Raw genomic sequence first — 16,741 nt, 5'->3', positions numbered from 1 at the left:
GTTTTGCTGAAGACTTTTCAGAAGCAGTGGGTGTCTAGAGTTACAACAAAGTATTTCCAGACAGAATAAAGCACTCCAGCAAGTAAGAAAATAATTAAAACAAACAAAAAAACAGAACATCAGATCTACTAATGAAATATGGCAATTTAAAATCATATATATTTTTAAAGATATTTAAAAATGAGATATTTTCTTTTAAAGAATCTTATGGTGTTTGTTACCAACCACTTGGGGTTACTAAAAGTGACATTGCCTACTTACAAAAAGCCAGTGGCATTAAGGACCACTTCAAGGAAAAGGGTTTTTTTCTCCCCACTCTGAAACTGGCTGCACAAAACATTGGCAAGTGTAAACCATCTGCTTGGACTTTGTTCCCAGCAAGAACAAAGAAAAACGCTCTTACAAATGCAGGAGAATGAGTCTGGATAGTTACCAAAACCAGTCCAGAAACCGAGGAACTCATTGGGGGTATAAACCAACTAAATCTCAAAGGCATCATCTTCTTAAAATAATCTTTCTGAATCTTGAATACTTTTCATCACAGATGGAGTTGAACTTGCTTCCCTTGCAGCTGAAGCACTGACTGGGGCTTTGACACATCGCTTGAAGCCTGTGCTACAACACTTGGAGCAGCAGGGTGTGAACACAGGGACAGCCAACCTCTACCTGCTGCCCGCTGCTCTGCTGCGGAGTTGAGGTAACACGGAATCACCTCCATCCACCTCCTGTTTCATAAAAACGTAGATTTGCAAAATCAATAGCTTGTATCAGGCTGGCAGTGTCCCTGTCAAGACTTGAACAAACTCCTAACGCCCTTGTTAGTGAGTAACAACTTCTGTTCCTGCCTGACTGCCCGAATACAGCTCCCAACCACCTTACCTAAAAAAGAGGAATGATACGAGCAGAACTGCAATGTCCCTCATGGCCACCATTTTGCACAGACCTGCGCTTCCCTATCTGTGACTTGTTTTAGTGCTGCAGGACAGTTAACAGTGGACACGTTACATGAAGAAAAATGTATAAAAATATTTATTCAGCATAATAATCCAGAAGTAGAAAATAACACAAGTGATACAATAAAATGCCCAGGCTACTACGTGCCATTAAGTGCAGCAACAGTCTTGCCCATATTTGATGTACTCTGTCAGGCACAGGTTCCAGTCAGCCTCCTGCAGCAGGACAGCCAGCCTTGCGCTGCTCAGGCAGGTGTCCAGGTGTTTGTGAAGCTCCACATCTCCTCTTGCAGCCTCCACAGGCAGAGCTCTCACTCCTCTGGCCCACAGAATGACCACACACTGTGTTTGAGATCTCCAGTTTGAAATATCTGATATCCAGGCACATTTGCAAGTACAGAAACAACTCCTGCAAGACTTGGCACATCAAATCCTGAAGGTTTTGTGTCAGATTGCTGCCACCTCCCAGCAATTCCCGGAGCAGGGAGCACTCTGTACCAGTATGATCTGGTTCCTCCAAAGGCCACCTTCTAGAAATGCTCAGAAGCACCCATAAAAATGTGACTTCATGTGAGGTTTGAGGACACGCACGCAGGATGGTAACCACCAGGCTGTTTAGCAAGTGCCAACTGCAGTTGCTCCTACTTGCAGCAATGACATTTTCTAGGCTCATTTTACAGACAGACCAGAAATAAGGAAACTCAACTCACTCGCTCTGAAAGGGAGAGAGAGAACAAGACAGCATGAGAACTGCACGGCCACTGCCCTTGCTGGGTGGGTAACAGTGCTCTGAGCACTCTGTTCTCTAAGGCACTGTGTACAAAACCCAGCGATAAGAATCCCTGCCTCATGGAGAGCACCTGTTAGAACTCAATGTACAGGACATGGGAAAAACTCCATGTGGTTTGTACTATGTGCTTTTTGCATCACTGGGGCTCTACAAAGAATGGGAAAGCTGGAAACGTGTTCCTAGGAGGATGGAATGGGAAGGAAGAAATACACAGAATTACATGTTTTTCCAAACAGATCTGACACTGTAAATATCAATTTGGAGGATAAAGAATACTAAATATCAATTACCCTTTTAGAAAATCATCTCATATCCTTTCAGCCTCTTAAACACTAGAGCTGCAAATCCTCAGGAGTGGTATGAGTAAGCTGTAAAGCTATCAGGTGATGTGATGCAATCTATTTTTCATATTCTTGCTGTCTGCCTTTCAAACTCACACTAGACTAATACAAAGACATTAGAGAGAAGAATTCCCATTAATGGACAAGGATTCTGTCCTTTCCCAAAGCTGACTCATGTTCCTTTTCTGTGACAGACAGACTGTAAACCTCTCAGTGTCTCTCACTGCAGCTGCATGTTCTTCAGGGTTTCAACCATCCATATCCGTAAACTTCCTTTTCCCATAATTCTGGACCAGACTGGAAACTGTGATTTGTGAAGCTTGTCCCTTTTCCCAGCACTGGAAGTCATTCAGCCCTTTCTGGCCAGCTCGAAACAAGGCTCGCTCTAGTTCATCCAGCCGAGCCACCAGCATCGATGTGTCTTCGTTGTAAGCATTCTGAGAGGAGTCCATGATACGACGAAAACGGCTAATAAATGTCTAAAGAAGAAAAGCAGAATTACTGACAGGTAAAGCAGAGGCTCCTTCAGATCAAATTCTAGCGGTGCGAGCTTTCAAGACAGGGAAGCCGAAGCTGGAAGCTCTTCCCATCTGCCTGCAGCTGGTGAGGGGTCTGCCAGCTGCAGCCTGTTTGCACGCAGCACCTGTTAACCTGGGGTGTGAAGATAAACCATTTGCTCTCCCAGCTCGTGTAGGAAATATCTGATACCCTGGGTGGGAATTGAAATGGGCTCAGTTTTGGCTGCTCTCTAGTGACAGGCTTGCGCAGTCCACAGGGTATAACACAATTACAATCTCTTCTGACTAGTGCAGGTGGAATGGATCTCACGCCATGGCAGCTGTTGTAGGAACTTACCAGCTGCAGCTTGTGAATGGACCAGAAGTTATGCTAAAGTCACTGAAACACGTTCAGCATGCTGGAAAAACACTAAACGCACACACACACACAGAAAACCTCAAATCTCTAATAATATTTTAAAAAGCAAAAAGACATATTTAAAGATTTTACACCCAAATGGATTTAAAGATTTTATACACAAAATATAAGGAGGGAGGAGAAAAAAAGTCAGAACTCTTTGAAAACTGTACTTCTGTATTTCAGTAGCGGGTTTTAGAAACACATTTATTCTGTAACTCTCACTTTGGCTTTGTAAGCACCAAATAGCTCTTTCACATGTTCTATTGCTAGTTCTTGAATATTTGGGGGAGGGTTTTTTGTGTTTTTTTTTTTTTTCCCCCTCCTCTTTTTTAACATCCAACAGCACAACTCCCCTCTTGTTTACTTTTAACAGAGTGAAATCATACCAAGCTAAACTCTGTCTTTTGCTAAGATGTACATTAGAAGCAAGAGAAAAGATGAGGAAAGGTGTGGTCACCTCCTCAGTGCAGAAAGCAAGCCTTTGATGGACCACTCCCAGTAAGCAGCAGTGTTTGAAAGCATCTGTGCACCAGCTTTTATAGAAAGAAAGGAAGGAAGAGGAAGAGAGAGGAAGAAAAACCAACAGCAATCATCCCAGACTACTTAAGAGAGCTGGCTGAAGGAAGCTCAGAGCTGTTAGTGGTTACCTTTAAAAGCTCAGGGTGAGAGTAAATGCTCAGAGAAGAGTTTGCAAAAGTCCGGAAACACACAAAGATGTTATCTATTTTTTAAAGGAGAAAGGGGAGATAAGGAGGAAGGAAGGATGAGCCAAGGAATTATAAATTCATCAGCATCAATTCCTGGAAACATACTGGAACAAATAAATAAAATGCATAAAACTCTGCAAGAAAATAAAGAGAAGTGTAACGGCCAGCATGGATTTGCCAAGAGAGTTGGGCAGACTGGGTTAGTTTCCTGTTGTGGCAGGATGCCAGTCAGGGGGCATTCTTGTAAGAGTTAGCTAAACTGCCCCGAGGTGGCTGGTAAAGACAATTGTTCAGAGTTCCTGTCAGGAAGAAAGAACATACTGAGTGGAGTTCTTCTGGGATCTAACTGGAACCAAGCAGTATTTAACAATTTCATTAATGAGCTCACTAACGTGTATCGATTAGATTAGCAAGCAACATGCAGGAATAGGAGGGATGACTGCAAGCACATTGTGGGGCAGAACAGTAATTCACAAGTGATCCTGACAGAACAGAAACATGGTCTGAAAACAGGATATAATACAGCTGGGATTAACGCAAGGGTCTACATTAAAGCAGAAAGGAGAACTGTATGAATGCAGCATGAGGAACGATTGTCTGGATACGCAGTCTGTACCATCTCACTGTGGACTGCAAACCAAACTCGTGTCAATGTCACACTATTAAGAAAAATGAGTATGCTGTGACACAATGAGTGTTTGATCATCATGGTCTAGAAAACCCACAGAGTAATCTTTTTGTTTTCAAGAGCACAAGGCAGGTCCTGAGCAGCAGAGCGTGTGCTGTTCCGGACACTGCATGTCAAAGCAGAAGCAGATCAGCTGGAAAAACACCAGCAGTGCACAGATCCGAGGTCAGGAAGCAAGACCCACAATAAGGTATCAAATGAATTGGGGACTGTTTATCCCAGTTTGAAGTAAACTAGTGTTCAAATACATAATAGCCTGATGCAGGAAGGGAAAGAATCATCTGTCCTCAGCATTTACTTTGTGTGAGACAAACAGAACAGAGCTTGTATTGCTGTGGAATAGATTTAGTGTAGTTTAGTTTAGGAAACCTCCTAAGACTAGGACAGTGAGGCACTGGAACAATTGCCCAGGACAGCGTGAAGTCTTATCATTAGAGAGTTTCAAAAACAGTTTAGAACAAATAAAAACAATAGAAGGCAAATTATTTAATTTGTACCCTTGCCACAAGGCAGAATTAAAATTGCATGTTCACTACGCCTGATTTACAGGATTTTCTGAAAAAACACATTTACAGTGTGGAAACTCCAAGCTAAAATTCCACACCTGGATGAACACCTGGGGCTTGCACTGCCATCACTACAACCACAGAACCACTCCAATTGGAGACAACCTCCAATATCACCTAGTCCAACCTTTAACCTGGTACTGGAGTCCACCACTGAACAGTGCTGCTAAGTTCTACATCTGCACGTTTCTTGAAGACCTCCAAGGATGGTGACTCAACCGCTTCCCTGGGCAGCCTGTTCCAACACCACACAGCCCTTTTGGTAAAGAAATTTCTCCTAAGTTCCAACCTAAACCTCCCCTGGCGCAGCTCGAGGCCATCACTGGCTGCGTAGTTGCCTACAAGGGTCCTACACCAAGATCTAGGAATCCCTAACCAATTTATAAGTCACTTGGATTAAAACACGGTATTTTTCTGGGAGACCGCTGAGCCGCTGGGAACAAGGAGATGGAAAAACATAAAACCAAATTTCAAGATTCGGTTCTAATACTCGCCAGCAGGATAGTCTGAGCTATCTCGGGGTTCTCCGGGTTGTCAAAGTTGAGGAGCTGGGAGCCGAAGCTGTAGTAGTAGGGCCCCATTTTGTGCAAATCCACCACGTTGGCGTCAGCGCTGAACACCGTCCTCCAGGCTTCCTTGTAGATCTTCGGCAGCTCCACCGAAATTATCCTCCTCTTGCTGTCGTGCAGCCCTTTAGCCAACCACATCGGTATTTCCAGCTTTGAGCCCTGCGCAAGTGGGAAAAAGGCAGAAAAATAAATAAATAATTTTTAAAAAAGCAGTTAAAACCTGCAGGACGCCCGCGCCTCCACTTCCCAGCGTGCCCCGCGCCGCCACGCCAACCGCCCGCTATGGGCTACCCCGCGCGGGGGCTGCCGGGAGTTGTAGTCCCCGCCGCAAACTCACCTCCGGGATCGAGTCTCCCGAGCCACCGGCGGCGCCTTGGCCCAGCGCGAAGGCCAGGCGGGGCAGGCTGCTCTCGGCGCGGCCCGGCAGCTTCTCCTGCGACATGAGGATGTCGTCCAGCGACAAGAAGTTCTCCTCCGGGCCCAGCCCGGGACCCACGGGGAAATACGCCTCGGACATGGCCGCCACAGCAGGCGGCGGAGCTGGGGAAGCAGCGGCCGCCCCCCGGACAGCCGCGCATGCGCACTGCGGCGGCGGCCGAGCCCGCCCCTGGCGCCTCAGGACCGTAATGGCGTCTGCAGTGACTGAGGCACAAAACCAAACGTGTAGCAGTTTATTGAATCTTGTACTATTTGAGCTTTTACTGGGAAAAATAAAGCACAATCCACAGAGACTGGGAATTTGCAATGATGTACTTCCATCACTCACACACTCTTTATGTACCGTAGCAGTGTGTGCTATAAAAATGGAGCAAGCCAACAGAGAAACAGCAGCTGTTTGTGAGCTGCGGTGTGAGGGGTTTGTGGCGATCTAAATGCTGATGGTTTGTTATACGAGCACAAGAAGCAGAGACCAAAAAGCAGAAGAAGCCACGTGTTTGTAAACGCGATGCCCCCACACAGCTGGTTTTAGAACGTCCCTTTCCCCGTTATCAGGCACGTTAAATCCTGACAGCAGTGCGTGGTCCTGAAAAGAAAGCTCACTGATAAAGGTCATTTCTTGTAAGGTGCTGAGTTTTTATCTACAGTAGAGAAAACCAACTAAATTAGAGTCAGCAACCTCAATTGTTTTACTATGTTGTTGGGCTTTAATGAGAGATGAAGTCTTTCTCTTTGAAAAACAAACTGTTCCATCTCTGCACATATTCCAAGTGAGTTACAGAGCAATTTCCAAAAGCTCTTTCTAAAGGGCAGTTCTGATAAAATTATAATTTGCCGAATTGGATTAGTAAAAACATTCCCTGTTCAATCAGGTTTATGGAACAAATTGCTACGTTAAATATAAAAGCTTGCACTGTGAGCTAGAAGAAAGAATAATGTATATAGAACCTGCTGTTTGTATAGGTTGCAGAAGTCAGGCATCTGCCAAAAGAAGAAAATCATTGTTTCTTTGTATCTCAGTCTGTAGTGTGTGATAGTAAAGGCACAGGGATCTGGAGAGCCTAAGTTACTGAGCAAATTTGAAAGATAACACAAAGGAAAAGATGTTCGCACTCATAAAATCAGTTGAAGACTTGTTCTTTTATGAGAATTTAAAGAATTACAGGTGTTTGACAACCAAAATTATATCACCCCTTTTTATAACATTTGTCTTCTCATCCTGAGAAAGTTACTAAGCAGGTTGTTATCCCTGAATGCTTGTGAATGAATCTTATTATAATAATATATCGTATCAGCCCAACATCCCAAACCATATTATATTTTCATACATAAGATTTCAGAACCTCCCTGGAAGAAAAGGAATGGCCTGTGTCATAACCGAGCCTCCTTGTACTTGTGGATTTATAAACTGGAGACTTCAGCCTCCTGCTGCATTTCTATGAAGTCAAAACTTTTCATCTCATGAGGCTACACTAACAGATCTGACACTGAACCTTTACAGACACAAAGAATAACAGAACCCTTTAATAACCAGAGTAAGGAACGGAGTGAAAGTGTGTAAGAAGAAGAAAGGAAAACAGTTGAGAGAAAGCAGTGGAGGAGATAAAAGAGGCAGGAGGGGAAGGCAAATTCCAAAACCTGAGGAATAACAAAGCAAAATACTACAGAAGTAAGTTTCAGCTGTGATGGTTAAAACCGAAACCTGTGATATCTGTACAGTTGCTGAGACGTGTCATGACACCATGTGTCTCTGTGAGAGAGTCAGCTGATGCTGCCCTCTTGGGTAATTTAAATAGTGTTAAGAACATGAAGCAAGACAAATGAAAAACTGGGGATGTTGATGGCAGCAGCAGGGGAAGGGCTGGAGCAGGAAGTACCACTCCCTGTGATTTCTCCTCACCTTACATTTTAAGGTCAAAGTGAAAGAAAAAACATCATGGACCAAAGCATGCCACAAACTGGGGTTGATACTGAGCCTTTTGTCCCCATCCCTTAGGGTCTTCGCTGCTGTATGAGATTACAGCATGACTTGCCTTTCTTGTTTGTGCTTGTTATCAAGCAATCAGAAGCGCTGGCAGGGTTCCTGGCTGTCTTAAGTTGGGAGCCTCAGATGAAACTGCTGGCTTCAGTGAGCCAGAATCTCATTGACGGATCCTGCCCAAGGATCCAGCATGTCTAAGCAGCACACAGGCATGCGGTGTGCACGCTTCTAAGCGGAGCTTCCTCTTTGGTGCTGTCTGGCTGACAGACACATGACGGCGTGTGTCATTGCCCTAAATCCCTGTTCTTTCTGATACTGCTTGTATCATTCCTTTCCCTCCTAGAACTTCCACTCGGGAACAAATTTGCATTTCCTAATCAGTTGAATTGCCTGTGGCAGTGGGAGTTCTTATTTGCAAGTAATGCCTATTGGATCTTTGATACAAGCTTTTGCAAGCCTTTGTTGTGCAAATGCGGGCGTATAACTCAAGTAAACCAATTGGCTTCAGTAGGATTACCCGTAAGAGAGTTAAATGCTAAGTCATATGAATAAGTACCACTCCTGAAGAGGCAAATTCTGCAATTTAGGACAACTTTAATTTTTAAAGGAAAAGTGGTTGCGGCATAAATCATTGGTTAAACCAATAAGATAGTCAGTTTTCTGTTCAGCTTGTCTGCAAATGTGAGAGGTGGTTTTTTGCTTGTTTGTTTTTGTTTGTTTGTTTGCTTGCTTGCTTTGCAATTGTATTAAGAATATATTAATATTTGCATCTCAGGGTATCATTCCTTCCTTAGAGGAATGAAGAAGGATTGTGTCACATGTTGCGGGTAGGAGAACAGCCACAGAACAAGCAAAGGGATGTAGGGTTACTGAATATCCTATGGGAAAGTAAAAACAGCATTTCTGGCTTCCAGCTTCTAGCCAGCATCTCCCAGACAGAAGTCAGCAATGTCAGCAAGGTCTCTGGCCAACTGGTAATATTAATTTCAAAAATTTTAAGTACCTACTAAAAAGGAACACTGAAGTGATAAGATAAAATGCATGCTATAGTTGCTGTTGCAAACAGCATTTTTAACAACCACAGTGAAAATAGAAGCAGTTCTAGAACTTTTCATTATTTTTTTCCCGGCTGTCGTTCACTGCATGAATTCCTGTTATCATGTGGGAGTGGATTCAGCAATTTCCAAGGCATTTTTAACTGCTGTGTTGTTCTTCTGGTAAGTGAAAAGTCACACTCAGATCAGCAGCAAGCATTTCAAGAAGGTTTCTTGTTTTAAGGAATAGTGCAATATTGCTAAAACTTTTTATGACATAGATGGGAATACCACCAATATTGTTAGTTTTTCTTGCATTTGGAGTTCCCTAGATGGTAATTTATTATTGTTTTTGTGTAGAAATGTGGAAAAACAGTAATTGTGATACCTGCCTTCAGCAGTTATGAAATTAAGGGAATCAGACAGGACTGTGTATCTGCAGTCAGTTCCAAAGGAGTGAGATCTCTGCAACTTTTGATGTCTCCGGGTGACTGTGGGTGCTATAAGTAGAACACTCACATGATACGGATGAAAGAAAAATGCTGTGCTTGTTCTTGAGAGGGAGACCCTTTCCTACCTGAAAGGTACACAAGCAACTGAGCAAGGCAATGAATCCTTTCTACTGTATCAAACATTAAGCATCAGCAGTTTTCTTTTTGTTTTGTCTCACGATTCCCAGCAAATGTCATAAGGAAACAATAGAAAGTGCCTTTCCAATTTAGCTGCATGCAGTCTAAGTCCATTGAACAAAGGGTACTCAATGCCCAGAGACAAAAAAAAATATATATGATCTAATGAATCGATCTTTGTGCATAGAGAAAAGCAATTGCTTTGCAGAAATTACATGAAAAGTAGAATCTGATGACTTGTTGGAAAGGAAGATAGGAGGAGGGGGAGGGAGTTGCTCTATGAGCCTTACATTCTAAATGAAATAATGGTGGTGGGAGCTTTTTTCTCAGCTATTATGGGCATTTCTGTTAAAAGCAAACTAAAGCAAGGTAAAGCAAGCTAGAGCTAAATTTGCAAATTTTACCCCTGAAAAAAAAATAGCTTTTGTCTTTCAGACTAAAATAAGCAATTGTAATATCCGATTAGGTATAATTTTAAGATTTTCTTATATATGGTAATGTCTTCTTTGATGGTAATTTTTTCCTTCATTTTAGGTTCTCACTCTTATTCTGTCTGGAGAGAATTTTTTTAGTGAGTTGCTGAAAACAAAGGCAACTTTACTTGTTTCTTGGGATCTAAGAGCTTGAGCTCCAGATTGCAGGGAGAGTCCATCTGTATCATCTCACTTTGTGCAATCAGTGAGTTACCCAAACATAAGCAACAACAATTTTTCCACTGCCTTAATTCGTGGTTTCTTGTGTCTGGATTTTTGTTCGTGTGTTTGGTTTCCTTTATCCACTGTGTTTTCTGCACCAGTGACCCAAGATCAGTAGCTGGAGAGGATGGCACAGGCACCTGTGCTTCAAGTTTTCAACTGCCTGTCCTTTTTGAACTGTGCTTCCAGTGCTACCACACCTCTCCAGCCCCTCTGCCATTGGCACTGGATGAGCAGAGTGCTGGAAATTCAGGCTTCTAGGAAATTGAGTCTCCCTTTGCTCTGCCCAAGTGTGAATGCTCCCATGGCTCCTGAGTATTGCTCTAGCCAGCAGAATCTTTGAATACATTAAATCCAGTGCCTCTCAGCTGCTGCTCTTCGTTTCTGTGGATATCTGGTGAGACTGTCCCACATTTCTGAGGCATGAATAGGAAAAGATCCAAACAGTCTCTTCTCTGATCACATATGGGAAGTGCAATCTAACAGCACCTGCTGGAGCACGCTGCATCATGTCAAAAAGCAGAGAATCTTGCCCATAGCTTGTGAAGAGTTTTTTACATCCTTCAATGTAAAAAGTGCCATAGAAATGTCATGTTACACTGGATGTGAACTGAGCATTTGGTTAATATAATAGGATTATAATCAGAATTAGCACACCAAAAATTTTATGTCCCAGTGGGAAGGACTATTAATGCAATAACAACTAAGAAGACCATGAGGAGCAGAGCAAAACAGAGCTTCTTGTTCATATTCCTGGCATCTTTGGGAGACAGAGAGGTATCTGCTGCAAATTAGAGGAAACTAAGAGGTGGCTGATGGCAGGTTTTCAAAGAGCTGCTCAAAGGATGCCTGTGGAGTCCACAGCTTCTACCCACTATCACTTACCAGGCAGGAAGATGGTGGGAACTTGTCAAGTGTGTGGGCAGAGTTTGAGATGTTAACCCTTTGGGTCTAAGGATTAAGAGGATGATGCTGCTCACTCTGAACTTCCCATCTGGAAAAAGTCCAGTGACTCAAGGTGTGGGGGAATGCAAAGAAGAGATAAGGCAAGCAGCCTGCATCGTCTGGCAGTTGAGTGGTCTGTAGCTCTGAGCACATCCTGTCACAGTGTATCCTCAAATCTGACAGCTTCTTTCATGCATGGACTACTCTTTGATCCCTTAATTTTTATCTTATTTTTCATGAAACACCCCTGTAGCTGGCTGCTGCTATGTCTCATTGCCAGTAAGTCAATAGTGTGCAAGATTCATCAGCTAAATATCCAAGAATGTTATAATCAAAAGCAACACCCTGTGAGATATTTTTAAAGTGTATATATTTTCTCTGGACTTAGTGGCTTGTACTCAGTGTCAGGTTTTATCACACAAACCCAGATTTGGATTTCTGGCAGGGTTTTAGTGTCCTCTAGGACAGTCTGCATATTTTCAATTTTCTCTTTTTCTTATCATGCTATATTTACCAGCAGAGCTAGTAAAACAACAGAGAAGCACATTCAGTGGGGAAGGTTTGGCAAACCCAGAGAAATCTCATTGAGATGAGTGATGGTGTTAGTCTTTATATTCATAATATGGGATTCAAAGTTTATTTCCTCACCATGAGAAGAAGAGGCCAACCCCCAGCTCCCCACACCTTCCTTTCAGGTAATTAGATAGGCTCTCACCTGAGCCTCCTCTTCTCCAGACTGAACAACCCCAGTTCCCTCAGCCACCCCTCATAAGACTTGTATTCCAGACCCTTTTCTGCAAAGCTGATTAAGAATGACACACTTAAAAATATAAATAATCATTTGGATTTCAGAGTTGATGTATCTTGGAAACCCATCCTCCCGAGACATCACAGTGATGGTATTGTTTCCCTTCCTTATTTCAGCAAATTGGTGCAAAAATTCCTTGCGTGCCTGACTTTTGCTCTCTGTCCAGCTCTTCTGTGAGCTCTCCATTTCACCAAATCCCCCTTGATTTATGGTCTGATAGTTGTAAGGCCTAACTACCCCTGGATAATGTAATAACATGCCATTTGTGTCCTTTGCAGGTTCATGGCTCCGACAGCATAAGCGTGGTGTTGCAGTCCCTGAGCTTGATGTCTTTGCTAACATTTCCTGCTGCAAAGGTTTGTTGTATGAGCTCCATAACTCCAGGTGAGAGATTTGTTTGTTCCTCTGCCTTACCATCAGCCCAGCGGTGCAATGGCATCACGTCCCTGAACCAATGTGACTATGACTGTAGACAAAAAGCTGCTGAATACAGTGTACTGTCTTTAACACTACAAATTATAAAGCATTTTAAAGGATACAGGGCAGACTTGCTACATGGTTCTTGTCTAGCTTATGAGCATGCCTTATGCAGCATACAGAGCACAGGGGTCAGTTCTTGAAGACATTCTGTCTTACTGTACTAGGTGTAATATTTTCTGGCCCTTGTATATGTACATAGCTTCCTCCATCAGAGAAAATGGTAATGAGTTTGCATACCAAGGAGGCAATAAATCCCAGTTCCCCTTCAGTAATGTATAATGTCAACAAAAGCCTTCGATGAATGCAGCTTCTTAATTAGATGCTTGAGCAGGAGGTTAATCCATTTATCTCCAATAATAATTGTACTATGAATTTCTTGCTGTTTTATGCCTAAGTCCATGATCATATTTATCTTCCTAGAACCTTTAACGGGTCATAAATAAGTATTTCTGGAAAGTTGAATTATTGTATTCTTATTTGTATTCCTTTCCTCAATATATGTGTATGTAAATATTCTGAAATCCTCACTCCATCAGCCAAGGGTATCCTACAACATAATTCCACAACTGCAGCTATATGCAATTTCCTCAGTAGTGACATCTGACCTTTAAAAAACATGGATTTTGCCACCAGGTAGGACAAAATCAGGGGAAGGTAATTGATGGCAAAAGCTGGTTCTTCATGTACTAGAATTACTGAATGGGCATGGTTTGTGGACTTGTCGGTTTTCACGTGTGTTAAAACTAAATGCTTAGGTTGTGGTACTAATCTATAAATCCTACAATCACATAGATCTACCAATCATTCCTAGGAGATTCAGGGCATATCAATCAATTTGCTAAGCTTCCATGTAGTTGCCTGGATGGCATACGTTGGCCTGGATACAGCTGAGGAGTCTTCTGAAAATATCCCCAGGCAAACGCTTTTTGCCTTTGAACACAGTGCTGGCCTAGTTGGCAGTTCATGGTGTGTACTGCAATAGCTCCACCTGCTGAAACAACCCGTAAATCACTGGAAACTTCAGAAGGTAACAGGACTTGGTGTGTGCAAGCAAAGATGTAAGGGCACTATCCAAATTGTGCAGTGATATCTGTGAAGAGATAAATTTACTCGAGTGGTGCTGTATTTTTTCTGCTGTGTTCTGTGGTTTTAACTATCTATACTGGCTACCATTAAAAATAAAATCAAACCCAAGCATTTTGTGCTAGATAAGAAAAGGCAGCAGTCATTCAGTCTGGTTTACAAATGCAGGGAACTATGCAGTGCAGTTTGGGTTCATGTGGCTCTTTCAGCTTTGTCCTTTGATTAAGGTTATTAATTTGATGGGTGCAAGGGTGCCTAGGGTATGCAAAGATATAGAGCAAACTCCTCATGGCCCTGCCCTTTAATATCAAGAACATTCTCATTGCCTTCAACAAGCTAGCAATCACCCTGCGTCCATACAGCAAGGACACTCTGTTTTCTCTCTCCATGTGGTTCAGTGTCACCCCCATCAATACTGCCACCCTGCACATGGCATTATCTGCGTTGTAGCCTGTCGTCAGCTCCCATTGTGCAGGTGGAAGAAAGGAGCCTGAGACTTTCCCTTCTTCGAGTGTGTGTTTCCAGTATCTTAATGTTTGAAGGTAATACTATTTGCTATGTTAACAATTGGACTTGATGATCTTAGAGGTCTTTCCCAACCTAAATGACTCTATGATTCTGTGATTATCAGTTCTGGGTGGAATCTTAAAGCCACTGCTCCCGTTTTTACAGGAGGTTAACTTATGGTAGGCACTCAGTGCTGTCAGCAAGGTTCTGTGCAGCCACAGGTGGATGTTCGTGGGCTAGGAATGGTCCGCATAAAGCCTGAAGCTCTGCTTACATTTGATATGTCTATGTGGGGGTTTCAAAAACGTGGTGACTCCCATCTATTCCCCAGCTGCAGCAACTGAAACCGTGACAAGGTATGCACCGATACAGCTCCCATGAGGTTTGAATGTTAGAGCAGGTTGTTTTTGCACCAGACTGCATAAGAAAATGATATGGTATTTCTCTTCTTTTCTCCCGGTCTTGCACTACTTTCTCCTAGCCCCCACAATTTGCTATCAGATGAATTTCCCAATAAATTCACACTGCAGACACAGCTGTATTATTAAGAGGCTTCTTGAAGTGGCAAGAAAATGGCATTGCACTTAAACCCATCAACTTCTGAGACTCTGCTTGAATAGAAACAATTCCTGCATTGAGCCTAGAGATTCATACCCGGGTTGTCATATCTTTCCTTGGATGCTGACATTACAATTGTGTGTCAAACATTTCCTTACCACACGGGCATGTTTCTCCTGATGTTTGACAAGATGCAGGAATCTATTTCTGATATTATAAAATTATTTTCTTAACTCTGTGGGGCTCTGGAGGAGTAAAAAAATAAAATAAAAAAAAAAAAAGCCATATAGTACATGTAGTTTGTTAAAAATGCAGCAATCACCTGTCTGTAGTTGCTCTCATGTCTAAATCCAATGGTGATATAAATATTGCAGCCTTTCAATACTGAATAAAAAGATGGAGAGTAGCTTTATGCTCAGGCAGATAATGATAGGACAAGGAGGAATGGCTTTATACTGAAAGAGGGGAGATTTACATTAAAATTCTTCACTCAGAGGGTGCTGAGGCACTGGCACAGGTTGCCCAGAGAAGCTGTGGATGCTCCATCCCTGGAGGTGTTCAAGGCGAGGTTGGACGAGGTCCTGGGCAACCTGATCTAGTGGATGGCATCCCTGCCTATGGCAAGGGTTGGGACTGGGTGCACTTTGAGGTCCCTTCCAACCCAAAACCTTCTATGATTCCATGAAAATAATGCGAATTTCAGACCTCATTCAGTGATATTTTGCTAATCATACAGTCCTTTCAAATTCCCCTCCCCATTTTTAGGACATCTGAATGGAAGTTAGGATTTGATCATCATTGATTAACCTTTAAAGTGGCTCTTGGAGGGTCTGGCAGTTTCACAGAGGTGATGTTCAAGGAACTCTTTCACATGCTGCCAATGTCCCAGACCAAATTAAGCCCCCTCCTCCAGCAGCTTATCATGGGGCTGTTGGAAGTCCATTGGCAGTGCAGGCGACGTGCACAGTGGATGCTCTGAAACCCAGACAATGAGAGAAGTCCTTGCACTAAGATGTTGACATCCTGTATTAGAGTGAGTAATGTGCTGGGATGTGTGCCAGCCTCTGAGACCTTCGCAGGATGGCTGCAGCATAAGCAATTTCAGCGTCGGTTAATTGCACTTGAAAACACCGTGGTGGTTGTGATATCTACACACAAAATAGACGGTGATATAAAGCGATGCCTCGGGACATGGTGACTTTAACATGAAGGAATCAATGAAGGACTTTGAAGTCACCTCTTGTTTTCTTTGCAGATATTTCTCTTTCATCTCATGCTGGCACTAATTCAGCGTGGGTTTGTTGTTGTTGTTGTTAGGTTTTTATGGTTGTTGTTTTAACACTAAAACCCAGGGATTCAGTTAACGCTTAGAAAGAGGACTGCTGGGATGCAGTTAGTCTGTAACCCTACAGGGTGGTGATGGCTGACCTGCAGCAGTTATTGACTTAACCACGTCTGCATCCACCTTAAAGTACTGCAGCAATGGCTCCCGTTACCATGTCTGTACTTCTGTACTTATCCTCTTCTCCTTAAACACAGTTACCCCAAAAGGCGAAGGCTCCGGTGCCTATTTAGTGTAAAAAAAGGAAAAGGAATGAGAGAGATCAGGAGCGCTGCCTCTCTTGTTTTATGGCCTGCAGGTGACCCTTTGCATCTCAGGGTCTCAGTTTCCCATCCTCTGCAAAAGAGGTTAACTTTTCTGGGTACTTTGGGATCTGCAGAAGAAAAGCTTTGGCGCTGTGTTAGCACAAATTCTTCCCCGTGATCCCCTGGCATTAGCTCAGTCTCTCAGCAGCTGTCATCGGGCTTGTCCAGAATCTCCTGCAAAATTTCTTCAGGATCCCTCGTGCCAGCATCAGGGGCAGCTGAGAACAGTAAAGGAAGTTATGTTCAAATATTTTGGGGGCTACAAAGTATGATTTTCATTCCAGTAGAAGTAGATAGAGTTTTCATAATGCCCTGGCTGTAGTAAAGCACTTGAAATAGTTCTCTGCTGTCTTCTGTTCACCTAAGCTGGCAGCCTTTTCCTACAACAGGACCTGCCCATCCCA

At 43.0% G+C, this 16,741-nt stretch overlaps 1 protein-coding gene across 1 annotated transcript; it reads right to left on the bottom strand.

Annotated features, from left to right (window-relative positions):
- Positions 1–1,052: 1,052 nt before the first annotated feature.
- GINS3 (GINS complex subunit 3) lies at positions 1,053–6,049 on the bottom strand (the record flags this gene model as incomplete). Its single annotated transcript, XM_084294657.1, has 3 exons — positions 1,053–2,563; positions 5,458–5,691; positions 5,870–6,049. The coding sequence occupies 3 exons, from the start codon at positions 6,047–6,049 to the stop codon at positions 2,333–2,335; spliced, it is 645 nt and encodes a 214-aa protein (XP_084150783.1). The 3' UTR covers positions 1,053–2,332.
- Between the last annotated feature and the right edge of the window lie 10,692 nt (positions 6,050–16,741).

Source organism: Netta rufina, assembly GCF_964035555.1.
Source record: "Netta rufina genome assembly, chromosome: 13".
NCBI lineage: Eukaryota > Metazoa > Chordata > Aves > Anseriformes > Anatidae > Netta > Netta rufina.
This window is presented reverse-complemented; position numbering and strand designations above follow the sequence as displayed.